Here is a 16,380-nt window from a genome sequence, read left to right as displayed (position 1 = left end):
TTTTTAGAACTTCATCTCCAGAGATGGCCTATTTGCCAGTTATCATTAACTGACTGATATGTTAATGTATAAAACCCTATCGCCACTACTTTTAGTGCAAAAAAATCTATTTCAGCTGCTTCCACAGTATTTCAGAAACGTCATTTTAATATTTATAATAAAATCTTAAATTTTTGGCAGATTAATTACATGCATTCGTATTAAAAGCCATTCATAACATGTATCTTATTTAGTCATGTAGAGCTTCGTCTTAATCGATTAATCACAATACCGTTTTTTTTTTGACATTTTCAGGTGTCTTACATTGTAAAGAAATACGTTAGTATAACTCCATGTATCTTGTCTTTCCCTAATTACCTATGGTTTTAAATTTATGTTTCCGAGTAATTGTGGATTTTTCAATCATTCCTAATTGTTTCACCCGGCTAAGTGTTCCTTCACTAACCAATAACCCAAAAAAAAAAAAACAAAAAAAAAAGGAACTGTGTCATTGCGGTTTAGTATCAATGAATCTGACTCATTCTTTGTGCTTAATTTTCTTGTACCACATTTTCATGTATCCTGTGTTGATTACCTAGATCTGGCATGTTTATTCTTACGTCTATTGATTTCACACACATTTAGTTAATCACAAATAGCACTTTTCATCTAATCTTCTCAGCAGGTGGCCAAGTAGGGATTACATGCGTGGCTTGGCGTGCAATAGCTCGCATACGCCAAATTCAACACCAAGTATGGATAGTCAGAAAATTTCAAAAAAGGGCAAAAAGAAAAATTTATTTTCTTTAAAACTTGTGAACTGAACTTAGTGAATATAAGCTTATAATATAATTGAAATATGAAATAAAGCGTAGTATTTCATTTGGCGGATACGAGCTATTGCGCGCCAAGAGACGATATATATAAATACATACATATGAGCAAATCTCAGAGTTATTTGTTTTAGTTTCACTTCCGTCTCTTGCCCGAAAAAAACCGCTATTGCATATATTTCAATCAATGGCGGTCCAGAATAGATACAAGGACGTTAAAAATAAATCAATTATTTTAAAAATTTTAGCCTTAAAACGTTTATTTAGGCGAAAAAATACCAAAATTACCCATTTCTTTTATTCCAACTCGAAAAAATCATAATTGTTTTTCATTTTTTTTTTTTTAATAACTTTGGGAAGTTTTCAAATAGAATGTTCATATTAGAAGCAATGGACGTTGGCATCAAATACAACATATTTGTGAACTGTGAAGAGTGTGCCACCAAATTAAAAGAAATGGCAGCGCTTATAATATCTGCCGTAGTATTTTGTAATTTTTGAAATTAACCGATTTTTTTTTAATTTTAACAACTTAAGGGACTTCAAAACTGAAGATAATGCATTTTATAAAATAAGTGTGCCACCATTTTCGTCAAAAAAAAATAAACGTTTTTTGTCGAAAAATATAATAGCTCGTGAGATTTGCTTATATACGTAACACTGGAGTTGTAAATTTTAACTAGCAGATTTATCAGATGTTGTGTCTCTAATTCAATGTCACTTCATTGATTTGGTTATGATTGACCTAGTAAAGTTCTAGGAGTTTTCAAGATAACAAATGGTTAAAGTAACAAGGAGTAAATTAAAAAAAAAAAATTCTTTTGAGAAAATTCTTAAATGCCGAAAGTAAACTTTTTCTCTAAGATCGTTCGTTCTTTTAATAAATATTCTTTCTTTTATGAATGTACTATGTACTCAATCTTAAAATAATTAAGAGGATATATCTACATATGTATTTTGTAGAGGTGACTTTGCATTTTGATGTTTTGTACAAAGGTCTTCAACTTTCTCTTGGCAGCCGCTCTCTTCTGATTCACATTACACTTTTTTCAATCACCACCCTCGCTGAAAATCTGTCTTTCGTTCCCATTCCTAGCATTTTCTTAATAAAAGTTACTTCTTATATACATGTAACATACATATCGTCGGTGATACCGCAAAACGTTCTGTGTCACTTATTACCTCTGGCGCTTAGTTGATCTGTTATCTGCATCTGTTCTCTTCTGGCAATCGTTCATCTTCATCAGCCAAAGGTAGACAGTTTTGTCATTCGTTTATTTGGGTGTAACGATGTTCAGATGCATTCCGGTGCCAGTTAGAGACCATCTGAGTGGCAAGAGTACTAATAGACATAGACCGTTTGGCAGTATCACCGACGATTTTTTCCTTAACTCGATTTGTATTATAGCTTAGTCCCTTTCACTCTGTTCACTGTTTTGCAAAAAACACTCATTTCATCATCCTCATAGTTGCCAATTAGTAAAGTATTATTCCGTCATCTGTACGCGTTGTAAAATTAAATTAGATATTATGAAAATCACTTTTTTATTATCTTTATGTTTAAGTCGATCGACAATATCATGTGTTTGTAAATGTATGTAAATAAAAGAATTTTGTTAAAAAAAAAACATAATATTTTTTTCAAAATCGAATAAACACTAAATTATTTATATTTATATTGTATTCTTTCATTCTTTTTCTCTTCTCCTTTCATCATTTTCGAAAAATTGTTAACCCTCATTTATGATCATCTTGGCATTTTCCGCTAAAAATCACTCAACATACTTTACCCAAATTCGTTTCACACATCTTCTCACTGACTCTCCCACTCACTCTATGTAATTTTCTATATATAAACTTATATCTATTTATGCTAATTAACCATTGAATTTCTAAAAAAAATTATATAAATTCGAATTCTTCTACTAAAATATATTTCTCACTTATTCTAATTATAACTGAAACACAACTAAATAATCGATTGCATTTTACGGTAACGCGTCGGAATTTTTATCACTCAATTATTTCAAACTATTTGTACATGAATTCTTTAACGAAATCGCATACGTCGTCACTGCAAAATGAAATGAAAAAGAAAAATGCAAAACGATTTAAAACAATCGCACGCATCCTGTACTATAACACCCTCTCCTATCCTATACATCCCATGCCCGATGACGATCCCTGAGATTCGGCTGTTGTTGCAAGCCAGTCGCTCGATTCCCTCAACGTGTGCTCTCTCACACACAATTACGAGTCCCGCAATAAATCCCTTCCGCTTTTTTGAATAAAAAAAAAAACTCCACTGGCGGTTTTGTTAAATCTAAAAAAAAAATATAAAACTAAACAACTAACTAATAAACAAAATAAACAGTTAACAATATAAATATAAACAATTAAAAATATTTCTTCAACCAGCTTATTATCAATAGAAAATTAATAATTCAATAACACCAAACAATGAAGTCAACACCAACACATCAAAACAGAAACCAAAAATATTCGATTACATACTTACATATATTTGTACAGTGTTGCCACAAAAAATTACCAAATTCCTCAAAAACAAATGAAAAATCCTCAAAATCTGAACAAACTACTCAAAGTTTTCTTATTACAGATATGAGGATTGTGTACTGCATATTATTTACAAGTACTAAGTTAAAAATTAATTACATTCTGCAATTCAGTTGGTACATTTGTTCTTGCGGTTCAATATCACCGCAGTTTTTTATGCCTTGGTTTGTATATAATATTGTTGCAACTATATCAGTGCTCAGTCTGGTCCTCAAGTCAGTCATACACATTTTTAAACTACTAAATGTACGTTCTACTGAAGCATTAGAAGAGAGCTATGTTAGCAATGCAGATATAATTTTTTTTGAATTGAAAAGTTGAAAATATAACGACGGAAAGAAGAAAATTATCGACAACATTTTGAATATTTAGCAGCAAATGCAGATGTGCATCGATATATCCCTTTCCTTGAAGCTATTTATATTGTGTATGGGGGTGTTTGAAGGTTTGACAAGCCGTTTGAGGGAAATGTGAACAAAAATCAATATTTTTTTTGATTTTCTGGCCGCCATGTTGACGTTTGATCGAACCGCTTACGTTGTGTATGATAAAATCGCCTCATTCGCAATGGAATTTTTCCGAATGAGGACGCAAGAGAGAAAAATTTTAAGAAAATCAAACCCTTGTACATTGTGAACGGGAAGAAGACTAAAATTCTTTGCTGAAACGAGTCATGTTTGCATGGTGTATGGCGAAATGGGAAAAGTAGGTTTGAAGAATGTTTGACAAGCCGCTTGTGTAGTGTATTTCGCTCTTTATTAAACTTCGGAAAGCCTTTTGTTTAAAGATTTGCAGAGCGATTTAACAACTCTCTTGAGTAAAACATGGTTGCATTTGTAACTTGGAAATATATCGAGAGAAATTTCCTCAAAAATTCCTCAAAATAAAAATCCTCAAAAAATATTCAAGCGCACCCGAAATTCCTCACGTTTTGAGGAATTACTCACAAAGTGGCAACACTGTATTTGTATATGTATGCGCGCAGAATACTGCGGTTTGCGAATAATCGTAATCGATTTTTGATTTTGCCAGAAATTTGCTATCAAAGCGAGTGAGCATGGCATAAAATATATTTGAGCACACAATTAGAAATGGTCTCAAACTGAAAGGCGTAGATTAAACTAGGTAACAGTTACTATGTACAACAAGCATAATACAAACATACATACATAGTTAATATGTTAGATTAGAAAGAAAGAAAGAAAAACAAGACACTCCTACAAATATGAAAGTGAAAATTTTATTGAGAATGTTCCGCACTCGTCAGGATCGAAAGCATAGTTAACACAAGATGAAATAAGTAAATACGAATATATTTTTGTAACAGAATTTTTGACGAAAAGTTATGCATACATAAATGCATATATTTTTAGATTACACACATTGAGGTATGACAGCAACAAATAATTATCGTAAGCTAGAAGCATACAAAAAGCCGTGAAACATACGGATAAGAGAGAATTGGTACCTAACGTAAATGATCATACATTTTTGAAGATAATGCTCCTTCAAAAAGGATGCTTAAATAGGAAAGGAATCTATAGAATATCAATTGGCACATACTAATATACTTAAGTAGATTGTTAAATGGAATGTGTAATATTTATGTAATTAACCGTCTTCGAATATGCTCATATAAACATATGTAAATATAGAACGAGAACTGGACATAATAAAGCACTTCTACTCGTATGTAGCTAATAATGGTGGGCAACATGTCGCAGCCGGATAAAATGTATTCTACGCTATGATCTGATCGAGTTCTCTATAATCTTACTAAAGCTGAATTCATACTAATCAAAGCTCTCTCAATTCTTTCCTCGTATTTAGAATTATGTGAGCTGGACCGATTGGAAAAAGCAAAAAAAAAAGAAAATCTTTTCCAAAAAATCTAAATTGAAGTCGCTTTTTTGTACCGATTCACAATTTAGAAAAGTACGAATTTTTAGTACCCGTTACCAGTTTTTAAATATTTAAAGAGCAAAAACGAATTTAACAAATATTCTTTTGGTTTATTCGTAATAAATCATTCAAAATCGGTAATTCGTAAAGAAAGTATTTGTTTCTTTGATTAAGAAGTTTCTTAAAATTTTCAGTGCTCATACATTTAATTAAGGAATATAATAAAATGGAAATATTATAATAGTGAAAAGTTAACTTGATGAGTTGCATTGTCTCTAGAGGGTCGTCATTATCTGGTAACCTTGGAAACACCAAGCGATCACCAATCATCAAGAGGACAAACGTAAAAATTGATAAATTGAATTATTCCTATAGCATATGTCAACAGCAGGAAGTATGTAAATACAAGTGAATTTCTTTTGCTACCTCACTAAATTATGCGCAAGTGTCCGAACTTCGTCTTTTGGCTGTTGTTTCCTGACTGTAACCGGTAACCGGTACTAAAAATTCGGATTTTGAAAAATAAGTAACCGGGACAAAAAAAAGCGATTTCATTTTTGAAATAACCATAATAAAAAAATGGGCGTCATCACTCCGCTTTTCTCAAAATTGGTAACCGTGCTAGTAGCATCGATGCGGTAGTTGTTAATAGTTTTAAATCAATTAAAAATATTTCTTATTTTAAATGTTTGAAATTTGTATCAGCGGCATCAAAGTAATGACGTTAATATTTTTCCAAAATATTTTGGCGGAAGTCTTAAAATATAATAGATTTTGCACTTCCGGTCGGAAAAAATGAATTTTTCGCCATTGCCTACTGTCGAAAAATCAAAAAAAAAAAAAAAAAAATCAGGCATAGTAAGTGAAAAGTGAAAAAAGTGACGGTCAAAAAAGAAATGTCAAGGCATGAATTAAGTTAAAGAGGTTGAAGACTGCCACCTTTGCCATCTCTACCAGACTGGTGTGATCAAGTGTTTGAGTCGCTTCGATTTGAAAGAAAGTGGTAAATTGATTTCTCCTATTTGTCATGGATACAGCTTTTGTAGTGAGAACTCGCTGACATTTGCCATCGGTTGAGCATCGATACAGCAGCATAGTGTTATCATGCGGATAAGAGCTGTATTTGCATAAGTTTTTACTTTGGTTGCCTTATTTCTATCGCTAGAGCATTGCTTTCAAAGGAACTTGGATATCGACGAAGATTTTACCATTTCCCCACCGGATTGTTATTTGCTTAGTAGAAGATATGTATATGTGTTTTGACGCTTACACATTTGCCAAATATTTGGCCGACCTTCTAGAAGAATAGTTCCTTCTTTTATAGCATACCGAGGGTTTATATTCAATACCCTCCATCTGCAATTTTCACAAAAAACTACTTTGTGATGTTAGAACCAATCTGGAACATACCTGTTATCACTGATGTTAATTCTAGCTTTGCAGTTTAATAGTAAATTCGACTGTCAAGCATTATAAAAGGTCAGCATTAAAATCACTGATGACAGTTAAGTGTTAGATGGATTTTTATATCAGTTTTTGTTGATGTTGCGCCGAACTGAGATCGAGCCTGAGCTCTGGTAATTATTTATCCTTACCTTTTAGCTCTTGGCCGCCAGTTACATTTTTAAAAGTTGTTATTAGGCTTAATATGTATGAGGTTATAATAAGAAAATTCAACAAATAAATATGTATATAAATGTATAAAAAACAACTAGTAGGCACACCTGCAAGTGGTTGAGTTGTGACCTTGGAGCTCTTAAAACGCAAAGAATTAAGATCACGTTACCATAATCAATTTGTAATTGACATTTCTTGGAAATAATACACTTGGTTAAATCACTTTCGGCGGTTGATATATATATAATTTCTATTAGATACGAAGGCGATTTGAAAAGTCAGTGTCTTTTTGAATAAAATATATATTTTTCGGCAGAAAAACGTTTTATTTCTAAAACAGCCTCCTTCAAGCCCGATACATACGAACATTCGTTTCATTGATAACCTCCTTCTTCGATCCAAATTTCTTATCGCCGAGCCATTTCTTTGAGTTTTAAAGCAGGAAATAGTCACTGGGGACTAAATCTAGTAAATATGGTGTATAGTTCGTAGCCCAATTGATGGATTTTTTCTATGATCACTTCACACGGGTATTGTTTTGATGGAACAGCACCTTTTTTTGGCCAAATGTCAAAATTTCTCAACAATACTCGCCAGTGACAATTTTGCCTTTTTCAAGGTCATCGATGTGAATGACATCAAAAACAATGGCCATGACCTTAATGGCTTTGGCTTTCTTTGATACACTTCCTGATTGTTCCTTGTTCTCTGGTGTGTTGTAGTGCATCCATGTTTCATATTGCGACTGAACATCGCCAAAGTCTCCTTCCATGGATTTTATCGATGATTTCTGGCCTTTCCTTGGTTTCGGTAATGGTTTTTTTTTCTATTTGTATTAAAATTCATGCCGTTGCCTGCTTTCAATGGCTGTCAAGTACAAACTGAATGCAATCGATGGCGGTTTACGGGAGCAGTATGGCATTTAAAGTTACTGGGCGGGAAATTCAAAAAGTCACTGACTTCTCATATTTTCCTCGTATTTTGCAAGAGCCATATGACCGTGTCATTGAATCAACAGCAACTTCCTACCAAATTCATGCTTTCAGGCTTCTGCTGAGTTGGTTACATCTTCTGTTGTAAGTATTACTAACTTAACTTTGATTCCAAATAATTATTTCACCGTCTAACTCGAGGCAAATTGCAGTATGTAAAATTCTTTCCGGTTACATTTGTGACATTACCGTTGCTCTCCTTTTTTAAATGGCAATGATAAACTAACGTAACGCGAAAATATGAGTATATTTAAAATGGAAATCTAATATGCGTCTAAAGGTCTATAAGAAATATGCTTTGTTGCTTCTTAAATGTTTCGCTTACTAAACTACATAACTTGCAGTATCGGGTTTCTCTATATAAATCTATACATAAAATTTATAAAAACGAATTTTAACGACCTACGAAAATTGGGGTTTCAATCAAAAACAAGCGTTTCTCTGCAACGAGATATTATTTGAAATATTGAGTACTTTGAAACTAAAACTTGAAGTATAATAATGTATTAAATTTACGAGAACTATGTAGATAAGTTTATCACATTTCTTCTCTATAAATACTTGATAACATACATCAGCTCTAAGTATAAGGATATCAAAACACAAATGCACATTTACGAATTTATTTTGAATTAGACATCAAATAGTTAGTGAAATAATGCTAGAGTATTCTGCGAAGAGTGCGCTAGACTAATTCAGATATGTCAACAATAGAGTATTGGGCAGAAAGATAATAAAAAAAACAGTTAATTTTTTTTCCGATACCGGGTTATAAAATATAGTTTCACTTTCAAAAAATCGAAAAACATGCAGCAATCAATATACTCACGATACTGTAGGCCAAATATGCTAAAACTGCGTTTTAACTTTCTCTCTCTCTCTGACGCCAGGATTTTTTTAAACGGACTTTGTAGTTTGGAAGATATGATTAACCCTTTCAGGGCTAAGCGAAACATATTTCTCCAAAATATTATTCCACTATTTATAAGATTTTAGTGGATTTTCTTGTTTTCAAAGAGTTTTTAAAAATTTTTGGTTTTTTTTTATCAATATTAGAAAAATATTAAAAAATAATAGTTATTTAAGAATCATTTTTGGAGAAACACAAATTTTATAAAAAAATATAATTAATAAACCGATTTTTATGAAAATAAAAAATGTTCGCAGTAAAAGTAATGTTTTCGAAAATATTACATATTTTTGTAAATAAACATCTCAAGAATAATATTTGTTTAGTATTAAAAGTAGGGTACTACGTTTATACGGATAATGCAGTTAAAAATTTTTTTCCAGAATTGTAAAAATATACCCTTGTGCTGATTTCTTTGGGGAAAACAATATTTGGGAATACTTAAAAAAAAAAAAAAAAGTGACTTAAAAACCCCAGAAAAAAAAATTCACAAAAATTGTTGTTGAGATTAATGAAAATTTGTATGGTATAAAAAAATTTAAAAAATTGTTTTTAGTTGAGATTAAAGAGATTTTTTAAGAGCAAAATTATTTTACTTATACCTCGGCTAATCTCATGTTACAATTAAATCATGAATTACTTATTATAGGCTTATGGTCCTTAAAGGGTTAATTCCAAAAATTATTTAAAAAATTTAGTGCAATGTAGAATAGCAATATGGGTACCAATTGAAAGAGAAATTTCTCTATCATTAAAAATAAATAAATTTTTTGGTTCACAAGGACGATTAGGTATTGAATATGCCCTTTTATGTAATTAAATTTGTTTAAGCTAATAAAGTTGAAAAGATTAAATTTCATGAAGTGGTCTAGTGTAGTGTAAGTGTAGTGTGTAATTATTGCAAATTTTAGAGAATATTCAAGGATAAAATTTTAAAAGGACATATTCAAAACTTAACGCCCTTAGATATCAGAAAATTTAGTCAGCAATAATTCTACAGAACTTTATCTGTAATTAGATATCAATAGTGTTTTTCTACGTAATCGTATTTTTCAATTTTAAAATTCTGTTTAAAAAATCCCTACGCCAGAGAGAAAAACGTTTACTATATTTGGCCCATGGATTCGCGCATATATTGTTCTAACAGTTAAACTAAATTGTACATATTTTGTTCTAACACTTAAACTAAATTATATACATAGATTTAGATCCCTCTATTAAACAAACTCGCACACTAACTGTCATGTGGTAAATGAAAAATCACACGCACACATAAAATATAAGAACGTATTAATGCATATAAACACTGACAGTTTTATACTCAAAAACCAAAATATCAGGCGCTTCCATTACTCAAAGAAATGACTATGAAATCAAAGAAGATAACAAAAACTAAATTAAATTAAATTCAATGCAAAGAAAAAATATTTATAAAATACAAAATACCAACGAAAGCAATAAATGTTATATATATATTTTTTTATTAAGTGAGCGGCTTGTAGACCTACCTAACTTTCTCAATTTTAACTTTGTTTATTCCATTTTCCGTATTTGTCGCTCTTCCACGATCTTGTTGTACAAAACCTTTCTCATGCACTGTATTTTTATACTCTTTCAATTGCAATGCAAAAGTGTCCAGATTGTGTTTTCGCCTTAACTCTCCCAATGATTTATTTTCTGCAAGAATATTTAAATTGCATATATTTACTTTTACTATACATAAATGTTGTATTTGAAATAAGCACAAGGAATTTCAGCTAAAAGATCAAACGCTGCGCATTTCAAATTTTGGAAAATAAACGAAGAGCGCACACTTTCTACACAACAAACAAACAAAATCCATTTCCAAAGATATTTAAATAACTTAAACGCTCTCGAAATTTAAATAAAAAAAAATAGTTTTTCAAAGCAAATCGCATAATCCAAACTGGAGAAACAATGCGCTGGCAGTTGTGCAAAATGAAATCTGAAATATCCAAGTAGTACCTTAGAAAACATTAATAAGAAAAAATAAAATAAAAATTTAAAACTTATAAACATAAAACTAAAATTCAAAAAGAAAAAAGTTTAAATGATAAAAAATAAACAAACCGCACACACAGAACCTTGTAAATCCCAACCAACTAACCTAATGATAGTGCGACGTTTTACAGTCGCCTTCTTTCAAATTTTCACGAAAGGCCTCGTCGAGCTACTCGCTGAAATTGGATCCGCCCGGCAAGGGAAAAATCAAGGCCAAGCGAAAGCCGTTGAGCACACCGGCATCGCCGTCACGCGTACGGAGCGAACCGCAATGCACCTGCATGTCGGCCGAACAGTATGCCCGTCTCCGGACCGATCCCAGAGTACGAGGTGAGGATCAACAACAACTAAGTACTACCACCACTTGCTACTACTTACTAATACTACTACAACAAACTGTTACTCTAAACTTTTAAAGTTGAACAATGTAATGTTGAAATGACTATTCTCTAATAGAATACTTTACCAGTACCGTTGATTGCATGCGACCACAAAGTAGGACGTACTTAGACATATACTTGCATACATATTTACATATACAAAACTTCATACACGTCCCCAAACTGAAAACTTATAAAATGACCACATAACTTAAGATTTGTTGAAATTTCTGAAATGGCTTAGCTGGCAACATACAATTTTCAGGCGTTCATATTTTTAGGTTATATTTACGTGGCTGATTCGGGATATTCACTTCGTTTTTTTTTTGTTTTAGATAGGCTCTTGTTTATGAAGTTTGCAAAGCTATCGGTTGCTAAATTTTGAAAAGATTTATTTTCTTAATTTAAATCGTGGCGACAAGGAATACACCCCCGCTGCTTTCCTGGACATCGACGGTGCTTTCAACAATGTATCTGCTGCAGCGATTGTCTCATCTCTGCTAAATCTGGGAGTAAGCAATTCACTAAACTCGTTTATCGAACTAATGCTAGTTGGACAAGGAATAGGCGCAAAATTAGGCGAATGAGTAATTAAAAGGTTCCTGCTCAGTGGTACGCCCTGGAGGGAGTTATATCGCAGCTCATGTGGAACATAGCAGTAGCATAGTCTTCTTCGATAACTTAAAGATATTGGCGGTCGAATAATTGCATACGCCAAAGGGAATTCTTTACGATTTCTATAGGATTGTTTTCAAAGGCTACTTCTGTTTTCGTTTTCTGGACATAACAACATTGGGAGTTCCGAATTTGATCTTCCGAAACATTCCTCGTTTGTTACTTAAGCTACTCGAAGTTACCACGAGCAAAACGTTCATATGCGTTCCGCGAACAAATTGATTAGTAAGAATAGAACACGTGAGAGTGAAACACACGCCAGGAAAAATGGCAGATGCTAACGGCTTCGTTGGACACAAAGTTAATTTAACAAATTTCTTAAAACATCTCAATGCTGAGCAAGCATAACTGAGCCGTAACAAAAAATTTTCACGAAAAATTTCTCCGGGCAAATCGCACAAAAAAAAAACCTATTTTTGGGTAATAGATTATGGATCTGTACAACATTTTTCTAGATCATCTCATTTTCGCAAGATATTTCCATTTTAAGTTTGCATTGCCAATGAAAAAAAAAAAAAACTTAAACTTTAACATGGAAAATGTTACTCATACGCCATTGTAGAAGTATGTACGAGTAGGGACAAGCACGCTATGGCGTATGAGTAACATTATTTCCTGCTCCTATTTCATATAAAAAATTATTGCACATTTTCATTTGTCCTTTCGCAGCTTGTTTCTTTATTCAGGATTCAATACAAAAGAAAAAGCAATTACAAAATGTTAATTAAAAAATTTTTTCTTTGTTAAAGTTTGAATTTTTTTTCATAGAAATGAAAGTATCTTGGGAAAATAACCTGATCTGGACATGTTTTGGCGTTTTTGTCTAATTTCAAAACTTGCGACTTTCCCTACATTGTAATCTGTGTTGGCAGACATATTTTTTTTTACCCAAAACTTTTTTCACGAATATTTGTGTAAAGAGCTTAGTTTGCGAGTTTCTTGCTTAGCGCGCACAGTTGGAACTTACCTCGCTTGGAGCTAAACCCAATATTAAATCATAGTGCAGTTTTTTTGTTTTAAGTAAAATCAATATTTTGAAAGAAACAGATGGAACAGCTAGAAGTAATGTTGCATTACACATTTGAATAGCTTTTAGGATTAGGCAAGTTACATATCCATACATATATATTAGTCTTATACATATAATCAAATTTAATTCCAAATTATTAGCGATTTCAATTGAATAACTGGTCATGAACGGAAGCACTTACTGCAAGAAAATTGCAAGGACTTTTTCATGCTTTGTACAGAGACTTGTACATGCATATTTAAGGAAATTACAACAGGACGAGCTACAAACACATACATATGTACGCACTCTTACACATTTCCATTTTATCAATTGTTCTTGTGGCTGACAACTCATTTACATATACATGCCTCTATGTAAGAACAATTTTATACTTGCATACACACAAACATACATGCATAGATATGTATGTAATACATTTATACAAAGATTAAAACTACATACATTAGTCTGCCCACATAACACTATTATCGCCTATCTTTTATTTATTTTTCTACTTTCATTCCACTGATTCCACCAAACCAATATCCGTCTAAAATCCAATAAAATCTCGGTCACATTTACACATACAAACATACCCTACTCATCACCCACGACGGACTCCCCATTACTACATTACCCATTTCACTACTACTGTCACAACAAAAAACGCCAAACGCCTTCTTTTCATTCCTTCACTTTCGCTACATACAAGCACACATACATACATGCATACATACATACATACGAACATACTTCGCCATCGCAATCTCATCACACCTCATTCACATTTTGCAGGTTCATCCACTTTGCCACGCTCAGTAGGCTCTCGCATAACCGATGTCGATGTTGGTGGACAACAGAAGGTGATGGCAAATGCCACCAGCAGCACTTCATTGTACGATAATGTTGCCAGCAGTGGTGTAGGAGCTCAATCCATGAATACACTTGGCGGACAAGGTAAGTGCAGCATAACGCAAAACTATGACTATTTAATACTAGGTTTACACATAAGTTAATTCCCTATTCTATAATTAAAAAAAAGAAATTAGCCATACGAAATTAGTTCCTCCCTAATCTGCAATTATAAAAAAATTCAGATCAAACCGATAACTTTTCGGTGCCCAACCTAGTTTTATCGATTATTTTTGTGAAGAAGAGGAGAAATGTCAAATGTAAAAGTAATCAAAAATGGTCTTATGCAAGGAAAAGAGGTTTTTAATGGTTTTTTTTTATTGATAAAATATTAAGATAAAATATATTTAATATAGCAGAAAAACGTAATCACAGTGGCACAGAGAAGAAACTTAACTTTTCCTTGAGCTGTGGAATAACAAGCACAGCTAATAATCTGAGATTTTCCTGTGTAAACGGGTGGATTAACAAACGAGCTTTAATTAAGATTATCTGTATATGTAAACGCACTTTAAGGTCGGTGTTATGCAGACAAACTTTTTTTTTGGCATCTGCTCAGTTTTCTCTGAGGTTATTATGTCGACTTTGGCAAAGGGTTGCATGTTGATTTTGATTTTTATGCCCATTGTCAACACGAAATGAAAATTTCAGATTTATATATCCGGCAACAATTAATATTTCTTATAATGTTTCATAGGCAATTAATTGTGCCCTAAACTTTGAAGCTCTCACAGCACAAAATTTTTGTGTATAACAACCTACAATTTTTTCATATGGCAACACTAATTTTACAGCAGTTTGTCCCAAAATAATTTAGTTTGCTGTGAGAGTCACCGAATTCTCGCTCTGCGAGTTGTCTTCAACAACAATAGCATGCAGTTTATCAAGCAGAATTTCTGCATACAACCGACCTAAATCATGCAACTTTTTGAATAAACACACATGTAAATATCGTCGTTCAAAGTACAAAACCGCGTAACTGACATTTGCTGCCAAAAATTAGATTTGCTCACACAAGCTCTTGACTCAATCCTTATCCATTCGTCCTGAAATATACTAACCAAAATGCGATTGCTTTATAAAAAAGAGAACCATTTTGAAATATGAGTGTTTCTACTCTGCAACCTCACCTATGCGGTTTTGCATTTTGTTGATACGCGGTTTTGTACTTTAAACGACGATATGTATGTATGTATATGAACGCAGTGAGTGGATTACACTCAAAAAAAAAAAATATATTAGTTAATTAGCTAAAGCAAAATTTTGTACACGCGACCTATTAGCCCAATTCTAAATATCTCACTGCATTTTTCGCTTGCAGAATAAGTTCATTTCGTATGTTACTTTCGGCAGGTTTTGGAAAATCCCGATTGAAGTTTGGAATGAAGTTTCTCAAAAACGCGATTCTCCAAAGTCTCGGAGAAAGTGACTAGTTCACGAACTTCTTAAATTACTTATTTAATTTTATTGCCGTATGCTACATTTGTCAACAATTTCGCGCGCAAAATTAGCGATACTTTTGATTTAATCTCTATCGGAAACTGAAGGAGATATCCAAAAATGGATGACGTCATTTGCAAGACCTAGATTAGCTTCTTATGACTGTTTTTTAACTTAATTTTTTTTCATTACCGATAAAATTTTGTAAATATCCGGAAACTACACTTATGGGTAAAAAATAATAAAATCAAATTTGATCTTACTAAAAAGTCAATGAAAGTACTGTATAGTTGAAAATATACAATTAAAATACGCCCATATTAAAGTGAAGCATTTTGCACTTCACGGATGGCGTTTTGCGCTTCACTTTTTATCTTTAAATACGAGCATTTTTAAACGATAATCAAATAAAAAAAATTATTTTAACTATGCGTTATTTCCGTCAGTGTAAAGGAAACATATAAAAACTTATGCCACCAATCCAAAGGCTTTTTTTAAATACATATAACTAAACTATAATTAAATATTACAAAAATGGTGCTTACGACAATCTTTTATCCAGGCGATGATATGTACATATATTGTTCAGTCAGAAAAGATCCGCCTATTTTAAAAAAGGGGATGGAGTAATTTTTAGCGAATTGGAATATTCCACATTCGGAGTCGGCTGTTGAGGCAGGCAGTGTCAATTATCTTTCTATGATAAAACGGAATAATTGTACTCACCGTACGAATAAAATAATTAATAATTCCTAACATGGGCGTGCGCAGGTTTGTAAGCTCTTTCTATGCATTTCATAATCAATTCCCAATTCAAAAAGTTTATGAAATAATTTAAAACTTTAGGGGGCCTTCACTTGCATTTTGGTAGTTTTGGTAAACTGCTGGTAGTTACTCGATAATTTTATCAACTCTGCACGCTCTATTCAGCTTACTTTTGTTAGTCTGATAACTTATGTTTATAAACAGCTGAATATTGCAATTTTCCTATACAAAAAATAAATTGTAACAGAAAATTTAATAATTTTTATTAAATCAATTTTATTAAAAAAATGGTAAAATAATTATTATCTTTTAATATTTTCTACTTATTTTGTACTTGAATTTGGGTTTTGGTATGCTTAGTGTT

General features: G+C 32.2%; 1 protein-coding gene across 3 annotated transcripts in view; it reads left to right on the top strand.

Annotated features, from left to right (window-relative positions):
- LOC118745947 overlaps nt 1–16,380 on the top strand; it is a 114,968-nt gene that overhangs the window by 59,793 nt on the left and 38,795 nt on the right. The window contains exons 6-8 of one of the 3 annotated variants that reach the window (XM_036479614.1): nt 295–318; nt 10,964–11,162; nt 13,695–13,856. In XM_036479614.1, the coding sequence (XP_036335507.1) occupies nt 295–318; nt 10,964–11,162; nt 13,695–13,856 (385 nt within the window). Of the gene's footprint in view, nt 1–294; nt 319–10,963; nt 11,163–13,057; nt 13,157–13,694; nt 13,857–16,380 lie in introns of those variants that run through there. The other 2 variants (XM_036479616.1, XM_036479615.1) reach the window with 2 other exon arrangements.

Source organism: Rhagoletis pomonella, unplaced genomic scaffold (assembly GCF_013731165.1).
Source record: "Rhagoletis pomonella isolate Grant_MI unplaced genomic scaffold, Rhpom_1.0 Rhpom_scaffold_00010, whole genome shotgun sequence".
Lineage (NCBI taxonomy): Eukaryota > Metazoa > Arthropoda > Insecta > Diptera > Tephritidae > Rhagoletis > Rhagoletis pomonella.
This window is presented reverse-complemented; position numbering and strand designations above follow the sequence as displayed.